At 31.4% G+C, this 21,171-nt stretch overlaps 1 protein-coding gene across 1 annotated transcript; it reads left to right on the top strand.

The window, feature by feature from the left end:
* The first annotated feature begins 1,557 nt into the window (after positions 1-1,557).
* On the top strand, positions 1,558-15,754 carry LOC139484592 (alcohol dehydrogenase class-3-like). The gene is made up of 11 exons (XM_071268366.1): positions 1,558-1,711; positions 3,853-3,954; positions 4,974-5,112; positions 6,058-6,148; positions 6,763-6,895; positions 7,049-7,135; positions 7,613-7,742; positions 8,244-8,374; positions 13,374-13,509; positions 14,276-14,411; positions 15,472-15,754. The coding sequence occupies exons 1-11, from the start codon at positions 1,691-1,693 to the stop codon at positions 15,500-15,502; spliced, it is 1,137 nt and encodes a 378-aa protein (XP_071124467.1). The 5' UTR covers positions 1,558-1,690; the 3' UTR covers positions 15,503-15,754.
* The last annotated feature ends 5,417 nt before the right edge of the window (positions 15,755-21,171 follow it).

The following is a 21,171-nucleotide window of genomic DNA, read 5'->3' as shown; positions in this document are numbered from 1 at the left end:
CATCAGGCACAATCCTTCCCGTTAGGGGTTTAGTAGCATACCATCATAACATATATGAAAAGAACATAACCCGTGTCATGCCAACAACTGGTTTTTGAATAAATGTGTGTAAAGTTTATAAGATATCTTATAAAGTATATAAGATATCTTATAAAGTATATAAGATATCTTATAAAGTTTATAAGATATCTTATAAAGTATATAAGATATCTTATAAAGTATATAAGATATCTTATAAAGTTTATAAGATATCTTATAAAAAACTGGATTATATAAGATATCTTATATAAGATATAAGATATCTTATATATTATATGAGATATCTTGAAGTTAGAATAAATAGTAAAACGACTTGCCATAAATACGTGTTAAAACAGACCAAGTTTAAAGTTGATTTAGTTGAATTTGAGTATGTCCCTATTCTTTTATGTATACTGCTCAGTTTATTTCCAAATAAGAATCTTTAAAACCCTTGTTTCATTCGATCTTGACTCTCGAAAAGGGACATAAGTTGGAGACCATTTTTTCGTGTTTTTTGCATGTCTATTAATTCTAACCAAATAATGAGTATGACCCACTATGTTTACTATTGATGATAAATGTAGTAACATAATTGGGTTATAATATTATCTAATCACAGAGCAACAAATGTGTAATGCAGTTAAAAACACAAGTGGTGTTACAATTATTTTAAGAATCATAAAAAAAATCTGTGTCATTTAGTTTCTTGTGGAGAATTGTCTCATTAGCCATCATACCACATCTTCTTTTTTATATTTGGACAATTTATCGTAAAGTGAATAACACAGTTACAGAAGTGTCTATTGATATACTTGGGTGAATTATATTCCATTGTTGATAGGATGTATCCTGTAGACAAATAATAACTTTATTCAAAATACGAAACCTGAAATACAAACTAGTACATGTATTCGGTGGACGTTAAATAACCTTGTACAATATCCGGATTACAGAGACGCTATAAATACTAGGAAAGAGAGAGACAGAACAGATTCCACCAGGTCTCTCCCCCTCCCATCGAGGGGGGGGGGGGGTATGAATTTATATCCACCACCAGAATTTATTTTAGTCAGGATAAAAATATTACACTTTACGATTTACGTGTTCATGTGACAGTTGTGAGCTTTCGAAATTTGAACTTTACAACATTCTTAAACATTCTTAGCTTGTAATTACATAATAAATTTACTTTACCGACTTATATAGTTATTGTATGATTTACTACATGTTCTACTACAGAGATGTATGGACCTTGGGTAAACATGGGGGTCTAGCATGGTTGGCTATGATAAACATATATCATCTGTACGCACCAACATATGAATAGACCCATCTGTACCAGTATATAGTTTTAAGGCAGTACCATGAACTTTGTATTGTATGTGCTGAGAATGGAACTCATAAGTACTAGACCTATCAATATAACATGTGTAAGTTAATAGATCATTATCGTAGAGTTCCCCTCATTGTTTAAATACTAAATCACTTAACTCGACCGAACTATTTACATGGATAGATAAAAATTCTAGTACATCACTGCATTTGCATAATCAGCTCTTCAATGGCATGCCTCTATCTCTATCCTGGTGACCTAAGTGTCAAATCTATTTTATCTTATTAAAACAAGAGCACATTCAAGGTTTCGTCTAATTTCCGCAGAGTTGACAAGATGGCTGACACCACTGGAAAGGTAGACTTACATTTTTTTCACGAATTTAGTTATTATTGCAAATGTCTTTAAGATGCAAGTGCAAAAATAATCGTTATTACAATGTCTACTTTTTTTTTATATGTGACCGGCCATCGTCACGTTCTTCAGACAAACATTTTTATGATGTGACCACCGTCGTATGATGTCCAGATTAACATTATTTTAGATGTGACCGGTCGTCGTCATGATGTCAATACAAACGTATCAGATGTGACTGGCCGTCGTCGCGATATGCAGATTAACATTATTATAGATATGACCGGCCGTCGTCATGATGTCCATATACATGTGTTAAGATATGGCCGGCCGTCGACTTGATGTCCATACAAACGTTTTTAGATGAGACCGGCCGTCGTCATGATGTCCATACAAACGTTTTTAGATGTGACTAGGCGTCGTCATGATGTCCATACAAACGATTTTAGATATGATCGGCCGTCGTCATGATGTCCATACAAACGTTTTTAGATGTGACCGGCCATCGTCATGATGTCCATACAAACGTTTTTAGATGTAACCGGCCGTCGTCATGATGTCCATACAAACGTTTTTAGATGTGACCGGCCGTCGTCATGATGTCCATACAAACGTTTTTAGATGTGACTGGTCGTCGTCATGATGTCCATACAAACGATTTTAGATATGATCGGCCGTCGTCATGATGTCCATACAAACGTTTTTAGATGTGACTAGGCGTCGTCATGATGTCCATACAAACGATTTTAGATATGATCGGGCCGTCGTCATGATGTCCCTACAAACGTTTTTAGATGTGACCGGCCGTCGTCATGATGTCCATACAAACGTTTTTAGATGTAACCGGCCGTCGTCATGATGTCCATACAAACGTTTTTAGATGTGACCCCCTATGAGACCGTATGGGGTTAGTAGATTTCATAGGGGGTTCATGACGCGTTAATGGTGACGTCAACTATTGATGTTGTTGTGTTTCATTGTTTATTTTTCAACATAACGCATCAGAAAAAGTCCAGCGTGCGATAAATTCGTTATACGGTTAACTACTGACCCCCTACGGACCATAGAGGGTGAATAAAAATCCATAGGGGATTCGGCCTCCGGCCTCACCCCATATGAATTTTACTAACCCTCTATGGATCCGTAGGGGGTCAGTAGCGAACCATATAACTTACATTAGATGTGACCGGCCGTCCTCATGATGTCCATACAAACGTTTTTGGATCTGACCGGCCGTCGTCATGATGTCCATACAAATGTTTTTAGATATGACCGGCTGTCGTCATGATGTTCAGACAAACATTTTTTATATGTGACAGGTTATTGAGAGACTGAGTGCATCATTAAATATCCTTCCAAGTTTGCCTCGTCGGTACTTTGTTATCTGAATAGTATACACTTGGTTAATTCAAAATTATAGAAAAATAGTATTGTCGTGGGGAAAGCTTACGGTGTCATTCGAGATAAATCATTGTTATCAAAGTTTAAAAAGTATCAGTCGTATCTCCAAAATTCCAACCAGTTTCTTTTTACGAAGAGAGTTCATTTATTCATTTGATTATGGAAAGTAAGTTTATCTGTTATATATGTCAGACTATAAGACGCTTTTGGTTTATTTCAGAAATAGATGACATTAAACATTTCAGACTATAAGGTGTCCCTTATCTATTACAGACTATAAGATGTCTTTAATCTATTTCCTACGTCGTCTATATATAATGAATGCCAGACTATAAGATATCTTAAACATATTTTAGATTATTAGATACTTTTGATATGTTTCTGCGTAATTTATTTCATACTAATCGTTTCAGCCAATAAGATGTCTTTAGTCTGTTTCAGAATTGAAGATGACGTTTTTAGTTTATTTTAGACTTTAAAATCATATTTTAGTCTGTTCCACACTATAACATGTCCCTCGATCAATTGTTGAGTAAAATATATCCTTAATTTATTTTAGACTACTCGTCAATTATAATATATCCTTAATCTATGTCGTATTCTTTGACATGTCCCTCATTCTATATCAGATATTAAAATACAAGGCTACTATCATGGGGAAACACCTGGAAGTATATTTCAGACAATAACATGTTCCTCAAACTATTTCATAATTTAACATGTTCCCGCATGTATAATTTCAGATTATAAAATGCAAGGCTGCTGTCATGCGAGAACACAAGAAACCACTGATAATTGAAAATATTGAGGTGGCGCCACCGAAAGCTGGTGAACTCAGAATTAAGGTAACTTAATAAAGATTGAACACTCATGAGTTGTTATTTGGTAGCTAGCATGCAATTATTGACATATGTGTGTGTGTGTACATCCGTCCGTCCGAAATTTAAGTCCATATGTGTTTCGCAATCTTTGACTTTTTGTAGGATGCTTTGTGTCTGTTCTCGTGTTTGTTCTTGTTTTTCTTGATGTATTTTTTAAATGCCTCCTTGCATTGATATCTGTTCTGTGTATAAATCCGATCTTATCCACAAAAATACAATGTTATATATCTGGTTGAAGCGTAATTTTGCATCTATTTGGTCACTCACCTCCATCAAACTCCTTAATGTATTATGTGAGATAAAATCATACTTTGAAATACTTGGTTACGTGAATTGTAAGTTGGTAAAATGTTTAGATCTGGAATAATACTGACAGTGGTGCTTCCAGTAGTCATTTTACTGCATTTCTTTTTTGATGCTGTTCATTCACGGATATTAGAGAGTATGACGGGATTTCATATCAACATGTTTCTTTCAGTTACTGCGATATAAAGAATAGATAATGCACGGTAATACTTGTACGTCAATGAGACCTTCTGTATATTTCATATGATATTATATTGTTCTTCCATTCTTTGTTAATACAAATTAGCGTATTTGTTAACCTAAATATTATACCATTATTTTAAAGTACAGTGCTGTCTGTGTAGTGATTTTTTATTGTTTGTACTTTCCGATATATTTTGATAGTCCAAATACGGCAAAATAAAAAGACAGAGAGTTAAGACGTTGAAATATTAGTCGTCCCAAGTTAGTGACCTTTTGTCATATATATGTGTTAATGTCATTATTGGTAATTGTGTGTTGAATTTTTTATTAGCGGACCCAGGAGAGAGTTCCAACTTATTCATACGTTTCGTGGTGTTCCGGGTGTTGGAACATCACCCCTTTTCAAAATAACAGGATCGGCACCTACATTTTTCACTACCTTTCTCGAACGTAAAGAAAAGACTTCTGAACATATTTTGATTATATATTTGTAGATAATGTACTCCAGTATATGTCACAGTGATGAGAACTACTTGGGTGGATCGAGACCTTGGATTGTGGATTCTATTCTGGGACACGAGGGCGCTGGTATCGTAGAAAGCGTTGGAGAGGGCGTGACAGAATTTAAAGCTGGTACTATAATTCATTTTAGGAACGGTTTAATAGTTTATATCTGTAACGCATATGGCATAAACGAGTTGGCTATACGTTTATAATAATAAATGCTTGGGCAAACTCGTCTTTCCTAGCGGTAAAAAGAACAATGTGTAGTCATATAAAACAATTAACAGCTAACTCACCCCTTCGTTGTTCTATTCAACTTTCTTGGTAAAACATTCTCAGTTTCGTTTTTGGCAAAGTTATCTTTTGCGAATTATCATGTCATATCGAAATATCGTATCATAAAGAAGTATAGAAATTTGAATTACCTTGTTAAATATGACACGTATAATCATTATATGATTTATCGCCTTTACTTTGAAATGAAAAATCAACATACATTTTTAAAACTGTGTGTATATTCTTCTGATCGTACTTTTAAGAGAAAAAAAAACTTTGCATGGGAATTTAAAACAATCATATTGTTATTGTTCATATTGTAATATTATATTGTGTTATCATGTTTTAAAAACTTTTGTAATTTGATCTGTTTACATATTATAGTTGTTCATTTGATCTCGTAATAGAGGAAATAAAGAAATGAAGGAATGAAGGACTTTGAAAGAATTCAAATGCTATAATGATAAAACTGAAAGTTTACATTTTAGCCTTCAATAAAATTTATATCATATATCTATAACACTTGAACAATTTATCTGTAAAAATTTAACAATAGCTTTAAATCTATAAATCTTCAAATTTTCAATGTCATGGTTAATGCTTGTGACGTTTTGTAAATGTGTACAGTTCTGGTTTCAAAAAGTGATTCACAATTTGCAATTAGCAATAACTTTATTTTGCATATTTTCCCTGTTTAAGGACTGGAGCAAGTACGATACTGTATTGAGTACAAAAGTTCAGTCTATGAATTATATAATAGCACATAAAAAGCACTAAGTAATGACGCTGTTTTAATAGGTGACCACGTGATTCCATCGTTTATGGGACAGTGTAACCAGTGTAGAACATGTAAGAGTGGAAAAACCAATGTCTGTGACGTGTTGAAAGGGTATAACTAAAAAATCTTATAATTTATACAATTACTTACTTTTTCACGAACATTATAATTGCTGTCATCAAGTTGAATCATAATACTTTTGATTATATTTCTACGTATATGCAGCAAAAGCTGCGATACAACTTTTTTTATGTTTTTGTAATTTTACATATAAAGGAAAATACTACAACATATATGATTAACACAATTCTGATATGGAAAACTGAATGTATATATTCCCCGTTTCCATTCTCAATTTTGTAACTTGTATAATTCGAATGCATATTTCATTCATTTGAAAGGAACAATGGAATAGGCGTAAACGTTACAACACATACGAACCAAGACACGCCGTAAGGTCACAATATGGCTTCTAACGAATAATGTATGTATTTGGAAGCATCCAAACTTATAAACCTTTGACTCGACGTTATAGACCAACGAAATACATCTTTACATTATCAGCCTTGCTTAAATATTTGTGCGTTTTCGTATTTTTGAGCAATAAATTTGTTATAAAACGATGATAATTATGTGTAGGGGAGTTTTTTTGGCAGTTGAGTTAATATACGATTAGGATTTGCAAAACTAAACCAAATGGCTGTACTTGTATCTCTAACTTTCAGAGAACATTATTTGAAGGGAGGAATGTTGGATGGCACTGTTCGGTTTAGTTGTAATGGTAAACCAATCTATCATTATTTGAATACCAGTACTTTCAGTCAATATACAGTGGCATCGGAGTGGTCTTGTGTCAAGGTACAGTAAACCATGAAAAAATGAAAATTTGTCTTATCTTTTTTAATTTTTTTTTTAGCGTCTTGTATCTTTGTTTAAACTTTGATCAGTGTGTCAAGGTAGGACTACTACCGTCTAATGTCAGACCTGATTGATATTTGTATTGCATTGCAGATAGATCCAGCGGCACCATTAGACAAGGCTTGTTTACTAGGGTGTGGCATTGCAACGGGATATGGTTCTGCTATCAATACTGCCAAGGTAGGATTTTGTTTATATTATGTCGTTTCTTTCGAATAGAATAGAATTATGAACCGAATGCATCTTTTTGTAATTTACTGGGGTGAAATGCATTTTCCCAAGCATACCTAATGTGGAGCATACTAAAAATGTGCATACGAAAGCTTTTTAAAACATATAAAATGACAAAAAGGAAAGTTCAAACGTTAAATTATTTTGATAAAATTTGTACTAGAGCGATGAAATAACGAGTGGAACTGTTACTGGTTTTAGGGGCTAAAGTGTTTGTTTGTTTTTATACAAATTGTTGCCATTAATGTTGTATCGGGGAGACAGTCCTACAGATTCCATTTGATTTCAGTATCATTACAATCCCTTCAAAGGAAATATTATTTTTACCATGGCTTGATGTTTTAGTATCTGATGAATAAGGCTCCATAAATGATGTCAACTATCAAGTTTGAATATGAGTTAAAAAAGATTAACCGTTATTTTTAGGTAGAACCCGGTTCAGTATGTGCTGTATGGGGATTAGGTACCATTGGTTTAGCTGTTGTTATGGGCTGTAGAAATGCAGGAGCGTCTCGGATCATAGGAATAGACACCAATCCAGCCAAATTTGAAATAGGTGAGGACTTTTTCATATTTATTGTTTGCATGCGACTTATTTCTCTGTTATTGAATCAAAAGAAACAATGATATCTTTAAAAGTAAAAACAAAAATTTATAATGGAATATCGTTCTGGAGATTAATATGCTTGTTAAACTCCAAAGTTAGTGTATAAATCTAGAAAATTAGTTCAGAAAACCAATGAATTCTGTTCAGAATAAGCACTGAATTCAATTCAGAATAAGCAGTGAATTCAGTTATACCAAGATAAAAAAAAAGTAGCTTAATTATTTTCAAATAATGCAAAATGTGTTCTCTTTAGAAAGAGTTCTCCTCTGCTGTAAGTCTGAAACCTCAATTTTAGTGTTTCTTTCATTCTTTCTACTTCGCACAATCTTAATAAATATTCGGCACAAATATACTGTTGTCTTTTTTTTAACACAACTCTATATTATTACAATGTTTTTTAAGTATAAAGTAGTTCTTCAAAATTAGAATGGAACTTTTTTTAACATACAGCGAAAAAGTTTGGAATGACAGAAGGAGTAAATCCTAAAGATTTTAAAGAACCACTTCAAGATGTACTTTTAAAGATGACAAACGGTGGACTCGACTATGCATTTGAATGTATTGGCAATGTTAAAACTATGGTAAGAATATGCACTTTGAATGTATAGGTAAAGTTAAAACTGTGATAAGACTATGTATACATAGTAAGCGAAAAAGTCTGTAGCTAACTTGTTGATTAAACTTGATATAAAACAAAATCGTATTTGTTTACACTGACAGTGTTCACTGTTCGGCCTTTTTAGCTCATCTGGCGTCCGTCGTCCGTCGGCGTCTGTTGCTTTAATTTTTACAAAAGTCTTCTCTGAAACTGCAGAGCCAAATTAAACCAAACTTGGTCACAATCATCATTAGGGAATCTAGTTTTAAAATGTGTGTGATGACCCGGCAAACCAATCGAGATGGCCGTCATGGCTAAAAAAAAATAGAACATAGGGGTAAAATGTAGATTTTGGCTAATATCTCTGAAACCAAAGCATTTGGAGCAAATTTGACAGGGGATTAAATTGTTTATCAGGTCAACATCTTTCGTCCCTGAAATTTGTAGATGAATCGGACATCCCGTTGTTAGGTTGCTGTTCCTGAATTTGTAATTTTACGGACATTTTGCACGTTTTGGTTATTATCTTGAATAATATTATAGATAGAGATAAACTGTAAATAGCAATAATGTTCAGCAAAGTAAGATCTACAAATAAGTCAACATAATCGAAATGGTCAGTTGATCCCTTAAAGAGTTATTGTCCTTTATAGTCAATTTTTAACAATTTTTCATAATTTTTTTTCATCTTTTACAAAAATCTTCTCCTCTGAAACTACTTAGACAAATTTGACCAATCTTGTCCATAATCATCATTAGGATATCTAGTTTTAAAAAAAGTGTCCGATGACCTTGCCTGCAAACAAAGATGGTCGACATGACTAAAAATATCACTAAGGGTAAAATGCAATTTTTGGCTCATATCTCTGAAACCAAAGCATTTAGAGCAAATTTGACAGCATAAAATTGTTCATTAGGTCAAGATTTTCAGACCAATCAGGCAACCCGTTGTTATGTTGCTGCCCCTAAATTGGTAATTTTAAGGAAATTTTGCCGTTTTTGGTTATTATCTTGAATATTATTATAGATAGAGATAAACTGTAAACAGCAATAATGTTCAGCAAAGTAAGATCTACAAATAAGTCAACATGATCAAAATGGTTAACTGACCCTTTAAGGAGTTATTGCCCTTTATAGTCAATTTGAACAATTTTCATAAATTTCATATTTTTTTGTAAATTTTTACAAAATATTTTCCACTGGTACTACTGAGCCAAGTTCATTATAGATAGAGATAATTGTAAACAGCAAGAATGATAAGTAAAGGAAATTCTACAAACACATCACCATCACCAAAACACAATTTTTGTCATGAATCCATCTGTGTCCTTTGTTTAATATGCACATTGACCAAGGTGAGCGACACAGGCTCTTTAGAGACTCTCGTTTGGAATTCTTCTTGCTTTAGTGAATTTGCGGGGAAAAAAGAACTACATTCAAATATAGACGAAATGCATGTTATCACAAACGACATACTGTACAGACAATAATATGGCACGCCGTTATTATATTTATTCAATTTCGAGATATCTTATTTAGTTAAATAAGATATCTTATAAACAAATTGAGATATCTTAATAACAAAATGAGATGTCTTATATATTAATTGAGATATCTGATTTATTAAATAAAATATCTTATATATTAAATAAGATATCTTATTAAAATGTTTATAAAGATATCTTATTAAATATATAAGATATCTTATTTAAAAAATAAGATATCTCTATTAATTTATAAGATATCTTATTAACTATTTAAGATATCTTTTATATAGTTTATAATAGAGATAGCTTATTTACTTAATAAGATATCTCCATAAGTTAATAAGATATCTCTATTAGTTTATAAGATATCTCTATTAATTAATAAGATATCTCTATTAGTTTATAAGATATCTCTATTAATTGATTAGATATCTTATAAAGTATGTATTTAAAAGATATCTTTATAAAGAAGTAAGATATCTTATATACTTTATAAGATATCTTATTTATTAATAGAGATATCTTATTAACTTATAGAGATATCTTATTTAATTGGTTATAAAGATATCTTATTTAATATATAAGATATCTCCATAAGTTAATAAGATATCTCTATTAGTTTATAAGATATCTCTATTAATTAATAAGATATCTTATAAAGTATGTATTTAAAAGATATCTTTATAAAGAAGTAAGATATCTTATATACTTTATAAGATATCTTATTAATTAATAGAGATATCTTATAAACTTTATAAGATATCTTATCAATTAACAGAGATATCTTATTAACTTATAGAGATATCTTATAAACTAATAGAGATATCTTATAAACTAATAGAGATATCTTATTTACTTTCAAATTAAATAAGATATCTTATAAAAATTAAAGATATCTTAATACTTAATAAGATATCTTGTTAAATAAATAAGATATCTTCAAATTTGAATAAATATAAAAACGGCGTGCCATACAGACAACAATAGAAATATTTTAACAAATGTAGAAAAACGTATGACAAAAATACAGAACTCCTAGGTAAATCATAAAAAGAGAGAGTCCATAAAAACTTATAAAACGAACGTTATCAAGAAAACTCTAAATGTAAGGATTTTTTTACGATTAATATACATTTTTTACGCAACTTCTTTCACTACAATCTACTTTTCAAACTGTTCAAGAGATTCAAGTCCTTACTTATGGCAAGCCGATTTTATATCTAATCAATTTCAAGATATATTTTTAAGTTAATAAGATTTCTTATAAAGTATATAAGATATCTTATAATGTTAACAAATACTTTATAAGATATCTTGTATTAATCCTCGATGAAATGTAAACAAAACAATAGTACGATAAATGAATAAATTAAAGACAATCATCTATCTGTCTATACATTGTACATGTATTGAGCTTGATATAAACATTTAACAGAAGTATGCATTTCGGTGTGCCAAGTAATACAACCATGTGCATCCTTAATGATTAGCGTGGACATTAATAGAACATTCATTGGGTTGTATACATATATACGTTCGATCTTTAGCAGTGGTGGTATTTTATTCACGATATGTCATCTATATAAAAAAAGATGTGGTATGATTGCAAATGAGACAAATCTCAACAAAAAGTAAAATCACAAAAATACTGAACTTAGAGGAAAATCAATTCGGAAAGTCCATAATCACATGGCAAAATCAAAAAACAAAACGTATCAAAAAACGAATGGACAAGAACTGTCATATTCCTGACTTGGTACAGGCATTTTCAAATGTAGAAAATGGTGGATTAAAACTGGTTCTATAACGCTAACCCTCTCACTTTAATGACAGTTTCATCAAATTCCGTTATATTTACATTGATGCGTTAAATGAACAGACACAATAAATTAAATAGTCAAAATATGGCAATATCAGTCATCATCGTATAACAATTTTAAAGGGACAATTTAACAGCACACAAAAACATCTACTATCTACGAACACATTCACTGATTTGAGTGTCTGACGTCAGAAAATTTTATTCGTCACATAAATTTGTCGTTCAATGTGCATACAAACGATTTTAAAATTTTACATAGGCAATGTTGGCATACAGGGTTAAAAAATTAAAAGTATGTAAGAATAAATTTCAGAAATAGACCGAGATTTAAACTAGTCCCAAAGTAATATGTAGAATGTATAAGAATCCACAAATAGTTAATTCCACTACGCGATTGAATGATTTTGACTTTTGTGGTTCAACGTATATAGTAATTCATAATAGAAATATATCATAATGACATATAATAAAACAATATCATACTGACGGGATCTTTTAAAGTACAGAGTCACGTTATAAGAACAAAAGAAATACAAAAAGTCGCATATACAAAACATTATTTCTTATGCAGCAAAAATACTGCAATCTGATTGGTTAATCACCCCGGTGTAAATAACACCCCACCCTGGTTCACCCCGGGATAAATAAAATTTTACCACAAATTTCAGAATTTTTTATTTTTTTTTTGCCAAGAAAAAAAAAAAATAAAAAAAAATAAAAAAAAAAAAAAAAATAAAAAAAAAAAAAAATCCAAATAAAATGATAAAAATTAAAAAAGAAAAAAAAAAAAAAATTTTAAATTTTTTTTCCGGAAAACTCAAAGAACACAAAATTTTTTAAATTTTTTTCCAAAAATTAAGTAAAAAGTATTTTACAATGCGCAGCAACATAGACATTGAAAAAAACGTTACACTGTAAATTTTTCATTACCATTTTTTCAATTTTACATTCAAAATGAGTAAAGGAAAAATGTTCATAAGAAATAAATTCGTTATCTTGGTGTAATCAGGGGTGTACGGAATTTTACACCGTTGTTGAAAATTCATACACCCATTCGGAATTTTACACCGTTGTTGAAAATTCATACACCCATTCGGCTGCGCCTCAGGGTGTATGAATTTTCAACAACGGTGTAAAATTCTGTACACCCCTGATTACACCAAGATAACTAATAAACCACCAAAAAATGAAAGCCAATACAAACACATGAAAAAATGTATAAGTACCGAGCCACGTCAAACGAATATCACATAAAACCATTTAACAGTAAAAGTAATATTAGTAATAGAACAAAGACAAATGAAAGAACTATAAAACACGTTGTTAAGATGATAAACAACATCAGTACGCAGAATCTATACATCAAGACCAACAAGAGACACAATCATGAATGACACAGAAATTAGCAACTATTGGTCACCATACGGCCTTCAACAATGAGTAAAGCCCATACTGCTTGTAGAACTGGACATTTTGTAGCATTAAATGTGTGTAGCATTGTATAAGTTGTCATTACTTTATTTGTCATCTTTTTTTTCTATGTTAGATCAATAGTAAATAGTCTGCTCGTTGAGGGCGAATAAGGTGATTCGCAAGTAGAGAAAATATATATGTAAATCTGTATCTGAAAGGTAATCTATCAACACTTGCATTATGCTTTTATTTTAATTTAGAAAGTGGCTTTTGACTCCGTTCACAGATGTTGGGGTAAAGTGCTGATTATTGGTGTTGCTCCCATTACAGACGAATTTGTCACTAACCCTTACGCTATTACCATGGGAAAACAAGTTATAGGATCACTGTATGGAGGTAAGTCACTAACCCGTACGCTATTACCATGGAGAAACAAGTTATAGGATCACTGTATGGAGGTAAGTCACTAACCCTTACGCTATTACCATGGGAAAACAAGTTATAGGATCACTGTATGGAGGTAAGTCACTAACCCTTACGCTATTACCACGGAGAAACAAGTTATAGGATCTCTGTATGGAGGTAAGTCAGAGAGGAACGGTACTTTTTTCACAAACCATGTCAATGATTTTCAATGATTTTAAGAGACAGATGATTGGATTATACTCTATGCTGGTGGGAGAGAGATACAATATCGCATTTACCTCTAGAATGATATATAATACTAGTTCCCATTATAAATTATGTAACAGTATATGTGATGACCTTCAATGAAGTGGATCCTATAGGAATAATTAAGTCAAGAGTATTACATTGATAGAAGTTGCTTGGTTTTTTTTTTATTTTAGCTTATATGTTTGACAGAAGCTGTAATGAAGATATTCTGTTAAGTTTTGCTCTAGAATGTTATATTGGTCACGTTTTTCAAAGGCACAAGAGGTAGACGAAACGATTCGACAGAGAACTACGTGTACTAAAGGCGTCTACCAAATGCCGGGCAAAAATGAATTTGTTTTAATATGTCAAAGGATTGTTATCTCATATACCCACATCTCCTTTTATTCATAATTCTTTTCCAGCTTTTATGCCGATATTTTATTTATTTATTTTTTGGCTAGCAGGTCGACATTTAACTTATTTATTGGTATAATTTATTTTTCAGATTACAAGGTTAAAACTATCAGTAATTTAGTGACGGAGTACATGAATAAAAAACTAATGGTCGACGAGTTTGTAACTCATAAGATGAGTTTGGATAAAATCAATGAAGGATTCGATCTTCTACGTTCTGGGAAAAGGTGACTACAGTTACATATATGTTATAGAACAGAGAGCATCGTACTGGGAAATCAAATTAGGGTCGTGATCTTCTGTGATACAGTTACTTCTTTTATAGTATAAGTCACCCGAGTGTTGTATTATACAACACAAAATAACACTTCACGAACGTCTTTTTGGATCATTTGTATATAATTATATAGAGAGATTTTGGTATTTTATATTTTTGACTTTGAGCACCCCTAATCGGCTACTTATTGTCCGGCGAAATATTACTTCACCTGTGTTCCTCACGGTTACCGAGTTTACATATAGTTATTACAAAAACGAAAACAATTTATTATGACAACACTAAATAATACAGTAACTGTCAAAAATACTTTGCAGAAACACACGATTTTGTTCAATGCCGATGTATGTACATTGTACATCTATGTACATAAAATAATTCAGAATTGAAAATAGTATTACTTTTTTTAGATGTGAGTATCAACTACACAGGCAAAATTTGTTCACATGAATTTCACATGAATCTCACATGAAATTCACATGAAAATTTCACGTGAAATTCACCTCAATCGAGCTGATACATGAAACTCACGTGAAAATTTTCATGTGAACATGAATTGAGATTCACATGAATCTGATGTGAAATTTTGCACATAAATTTCACGTGAAATTTACAACAATAAAATTTGATGTTTTTCATGATTTTAACTCAATTTGTGAATTTCACATTAAATTTTTTACGTCACGGTGACTTTTAATATGTGAAATTCACATGAGTTTCAAATTAGATTCACATGAAACTCACAAAAACTTATTTCACGTGAGTTTCACGTATAAGCTCGTTTGAGGTGAAATTCACGTGAATTTCACGTGTGAGACTCACATGAATTTAAATTCACGTGAAATTGATGTGAGTGAAATTTGCCTGTGTACCTGCGTCAAAAACGCAGCTTGTGCGTAACACTTATGGAACATATTTACTTGCAATCTATATCAAGTTTTTTAATTATTAAAAAATAACACACATACTAAACAAAAAAATATATAAAGATATCTTTGTTTTACTTACAGCTTGCGAACTGTCCTGGATATGTGGGCTTAATTATTGGTTAGAAAGTGAAGAAAATTCTAGGGAAAAGAAAAATGGCGGAAGCCGCATATTTCTATCTACAATGGTTTAAGGAATTACCAAAATATTAATCAGAAATTATAGAACAGTCAGTTTAAGGACAGTACGTCGTCTATAGACATGTAATAATAAAGACTGTCCCTGATTTAAGTATAGAAGGTGATGAGCCATATTGACTTCAACGCTTTGTTTTTATATGCTTAGAATAAACTTAATATTAACCTATTATGTTTTCATTGCCTCTGTATTGCCATTGCGTGACTTATTTGAGAGTTTCAAAAACAAAAAGGGCAACCCTAGGTATAACATTGCCCACTCTAACATTTTTTACCATATCAAGTTACTGAAAATTGAATATCTATATATAATGGTCTAAATATAATTATGTCTGTTTTGTTCACGCATCGTTGTAAATATAACGGAATTTGATGAGACTGTCGTACAAGTGAGAGGTTTAGCGCTATAAAACCAGGTTCAATCCACCATTTTCTACATTTAAAAATGCCTGTACCAAGTCAGGAGTATGACATTTGTTGCCCATGCGTTTGATGTGTTTTTGTCATTTGATTTTGCTATGTGATTTATAGGGACTTTCCGATTAAATTTTCTTCGGAGTTAGGTATTTTTGTGATTTTACTTTTTAAAATGAAGATGTTTGTTCGGAATTTTCCCCCGCTTCTTCTTTCATTAATTGAGGTTTTACCTCATTTTTTATTTATGCAATTATGAAAAGGTTTCTGTAATAAGTTCAAAATATGATGTAATGTAATAAAACATTGAATTGAATTGAATTGTAATGTACTTTGTTAACTCATCTAAAAAAAATTAATATGCATAGAGGAATGTTATACATGTAAGTATTAAATTCACAACGATGAACCGAATGCGAGTGTAAAATTATAATCATTGAAAAAGACAGACGACAGCAATGGAGTGATAAAAAGTCATCAATGGGATGATACAATACATATAACTCGAAGAAAAACAGAAAATACCATGACAGTGGTAAACAAGAACAACGACGGAAAGACAAAGTGAAAGTCTTCAAAATACGGAAATTGAATAACTTCATGAGCGAAAGAAACTCCACCAAAATACAACGGGGTTGCTAATAGGTTCTTCAGAAGGATATTAAACCGCCGTGTTGGACCAAATGCACGTGCCTCAGAATTTTTTTTCTGGAGTATATCATTGGTCATTTGTGAAAAACACATCTGAATAATAATAGCGTACATATATAACAATTACATACGCTGCAGCTGTATAGTTATAGCCATATCAAAAACACATCTGAATGGGTATGTTCGTCACGAACGATGCCGGAACACGGAATTGTTCGGTTTCCTAATAGACCGATTCTTCACTTGACCTTTGCAACACGACGGTTACTACTGCTAAAATCTGAACCAAAATCAGTTTGTTCATCGGTCTTTTTTTCATGATATAAATAGAGATGTAGTATGATTGCCAATGAGACAACTCTTCACAAGAGACCAAATGACACAGAAATTAACAACTGCGTGTATATAGGTCGCCGTACGACCTTCATCAATGAGCATAGCCTGCATAGTCATATATAACAGGCCCCGAAAAGTCAAATGTGACAAAATTAACGGTCTAATCAATGTACAATATAATAAACCAAAAACAAAAATGTTATACACTAACATACGACAACCACTGAATCACAGGCTCTTGACTTTGAATGTCCCTCTGGTATATTTAGCCTCTCTCTTATCTATCTTGTACATCAATTTATCGACATTTTCAATATAATGATTCTCTATTATAATAGTTGAAAACTACCACTTCTGATTTATCTCCATTTACTTCAAATTTACGAAGCACATTCAATTTGTCACTATCTGGATCGGGATAGTTTTACCCTTTCAGAACGTATGTGATCACCCCATGTTTTTGTGTTCGAATTGCTTGGTCATTAGTTTCTATGTTGTGTTTTGTAGATTGTTGTTTTTCTTTCTTTTTTTTTTCTTTTTTTTTGTCGCCGAGTTGTGAGGTTTTTTTTTTTCCTTTACAATTTTGAATCAATATTATATGAGTATCGTCAAAATAAAAAATTCAACATTACTAAATTTTATTGGAAAAGGATTTTCGAATGTGAAAATCTTTAATCAAATCATTAATGAATGTATAAAAAAAAACAAAGAAGAAGAACGTCTTCCTGTTTCACCCCAGAACTAGTTAATTAAGTCACCTTTTCGTATTTAATTATGTATTGACTTCCCAAGATGTGTTTATAGGGTACATATAGAAAAAATTACATGGATACAATTTAGAATTCTAATATCGCGTCCTTATTACGCTTTGTAAATAAAGCCGTGTTCTAATGAGCACAAAATATGTTTGACACATGCGCACGAATTTACTGTTTATATTAACGTTATTTCAATCGTTATCCATTAAAATATATACATTTAAGCAGCTAACGTTATTTCAATCGTTATCCATTAAAATATATACATTTAAGCAGCTAACATTAACTTTTATTGTATATTTTCATTAAACAACATATATTTTCACCGCACGTAGTTTTTAAAAACTTATCAAATTTGAAATGTAATGTACAGACTCCTCGGGGAGGAAACGGGAATAGCCAAAGATTTTTACGGTATTTTCGTACGCTTCAACTTATAAAAATACAGTATTGGTCCTATTAGAATCGAAATAATTCCTTCATGTCATGCTCTATGCTCATTTAAACATGGGTAGGCATGTAGGCTAACGCTCAGTGTAAAATATCGACAAATATAATGCCTACCCATGTTAAAATGAGCATAGAGCATGACATGAAGGAATTATTTCTTAAGGAGTAATTTTGCTATAGAATGGAAAAATGCTGCATAACTTTTCTGTTTTAACAAGGATTTTTATAGTAAGATTCTTATTATACAAATCCTTGGTCATGTTGGTTTCATTCTTTAGAATTATCACTAAGTTTTTTAAGTGTAAAACTATGGTCGGATGTTCTAATTGTGGATAAACTAAAAAGTAGCTGTAGATTCTACATCAATTATTTTCAACTTTACCGTTGGACTTTGTAAAAAATACGGAAAGTCGGAACAAAAGTTATATCTCGAAGAATTTATAAGCCTGGTATCTTGGATGATTTTGCTTAATTGACTATTTTCAATCAGGCTCATCCGACCACAGAACATAAAAAATAAATAACAATTGATGACGAGATTAAGAAGTGTGTTTCCATTCTCAACGGAACTATCACCAACGTTCGCAAGGTATGAGATATATTCTAACCTAAAATATGTCCGTCAAATATATTATAAACAATAGTTCAGAGTATTCATTCACGACGAAAATACACATTTTAAAGCAATCGGTCATTAGAGTGATCAGTAGTATGATAATTTGTATAAGAAAACAAAACTTCACCGGTAAATATTACAATAATATTGCATATTACATATGTGATAAGGTAGAGGCAGGGGTGTCCCCTTTATTTTTACTATATAAAGCTAGCTTAAGTGATCCTGTCCAGTTTTTATTTGTTTTTTATTTACATTTATATTCCAATCCGTAAACTTTGGATTTTTTAGCTTTCCATTGTATAAAGCACCCTATATTTTTCCGACGTAGTCGCTATAGTTTCGGTTTGTGCCCTTTGAACTTAAGGACGCTTAACTATGGCAACAGAATACGCATGCTCGAAAATCCTTTCTGTGATTGAACAAAATGCTGTCATGGTTTTTTGATTTGGTTGTGTTTGAAAAAACGTCTCGTTAATTATATCGTGATGGAAAGCAAGTGAAAAACTATCATATTTGAACTAGATCTTACAAAGATTTATATTTTCATTGAAATAATTGTTTCTCCAATAGCTCTTTGCATCCGTGACAGATGTGTATTGGGAACAATTATATAATTTTTAATTTAAACTTTGTTGTAACATAAATTCGATTTTTTCCTTTGATGTTTTTATGAAATAATTTGCTTAAAAAGTGGGGTGAGGGAAAACCATGGTATATTATATGCAAATTTATGTTGTACCATACTTTGCTAATTAAATATGCAACTCGACTATAATCCAAAGGAAAAAAGGCGGAGCTTCAGCCATGGTATAACATATTCATTTTCATGTTATTCCATAGCTGAAGCTCCACCTTTTTTTTTTAAATGTATCCGCCTCTAAAATATTTAGGAAACTGTAAAACGTACTAAAAGGTCAAGATCTTCATTTGTTTTCATTTTATAAGAAAAAGCACAAACTATATAGGATTATTACGAATTCCCTTAATTTTGGAAACAATTACTAAATGTTTCTTCTTTCAGTTTTGAAAAAAAAATAAAATGTAAAACTATCATTTCCTTTGCGAAAATTCAATTAAATTTCGATTTAAAAAGGGGGGTACCTATACAAAAAGGAATAAATATCGGCTACAAATATCTGTGAAAAAACATGATTAGGGGACGTACACTATCTACGCCCCTGGATTCGCCACTGTTAAAATATTGTTTTAGTCATTAAAATTGTGTTTTAATAAATAATCTAATAAAATAACGGAAGAAAAGCATTTTTCAATTAGATGAAAATTCTGTAAAATATGATTAATTTGTATGATACATTGAAAACAAAACAAAAAACCAATTCTTACCGTCATTAGAATAATTATTTAATCCTTGTCGCTGGAATCCGACATTTTTGTTTACCTCAGTCTGATGACATTATGAAATTACCTGCGCCTACAATCATACACGGGGCGCAAAACTAAAAAGAAAATCGGGAAAATCCGACATTTTCTTTACTTTCTGCAAATTCAGGGGATCTATTACATGAAATACACAGACGAGACAAAAGTGACTTGCGCTAGCTTCCATTTCATTGGATAAAACTGTAACGTGATCAATTTGCAATATTAGTTGAAGGTCTTGAAGCTGTCAATCATTTTATTTATATTACAAATTTTATATACCATGTGTCTTACTCATTAACATATTTAAACAAACTCATCCTTCGGATTCGTTTGTTTAAATATGTTAACTCGTAAAAACCATGGTATATATAGTACTTGTACGAACGTACATGACTTTTAGAACGCAGCTACGCATGTGAGATTTCCGCCGGGTTTTGGTGAATTTAAGGATGTACTTAGGTGAGGTTTTGGAATATGTGTCAAATGTTCAGACTCCTTGGTGTTTTTCCATACAATACAATGAAAAATATTTTGCCCCATAACACCCATTTATTTTTTCATATAAGACTTAATAGCTCATGAAAGGTTATTTACCAAAATTTTAAAAGATTCTTGATTTTCTTTCTTTTGTTTTGAGACCCAAATAATACCAATGCAAATATAAGGTAAAAGTCTGAGTCAGCCTTTTCCCGCCATATTTTAAATCTCAAATATCTCGAAAAGGAGGTCCATGACCTATTAATATTTTTAGGTTATCTTTATCGTTAATTGATGCTCTACCAGCTTATAGTATCAATTTTAATTTCTTAATTTCTTAATTTTTACCTAATCTCACCTAAGTACATCCTTAAACAGAAAGATACGAGGACCGAGAATACTGAACACAAACAGAGAAAACGTTATTTAAATGGTATCTTTGTGCTTCTGAAGGTTATCGAAATAACAGTTTTAAACATATACTCAAATTTAAATACG

Source organism: Mytilus edulis, chromosome 8 (genome assembly GCF_963676685.1).
Source record: "Mytilus edulis chromosome 8, xbMytEdul2.2, whole genome shotgun sequence".
Lineage (NCBI taxonomy): Eukaryota > Metazoa > Mollusca > Bivalvia > Mytilida > Mytilidae > Mytilus > Mytilus edulis.
Note: the sequence above shows the minus strand (reverse complement) of the source record. Positions and strands in the feature narration are given on the sequence as shown.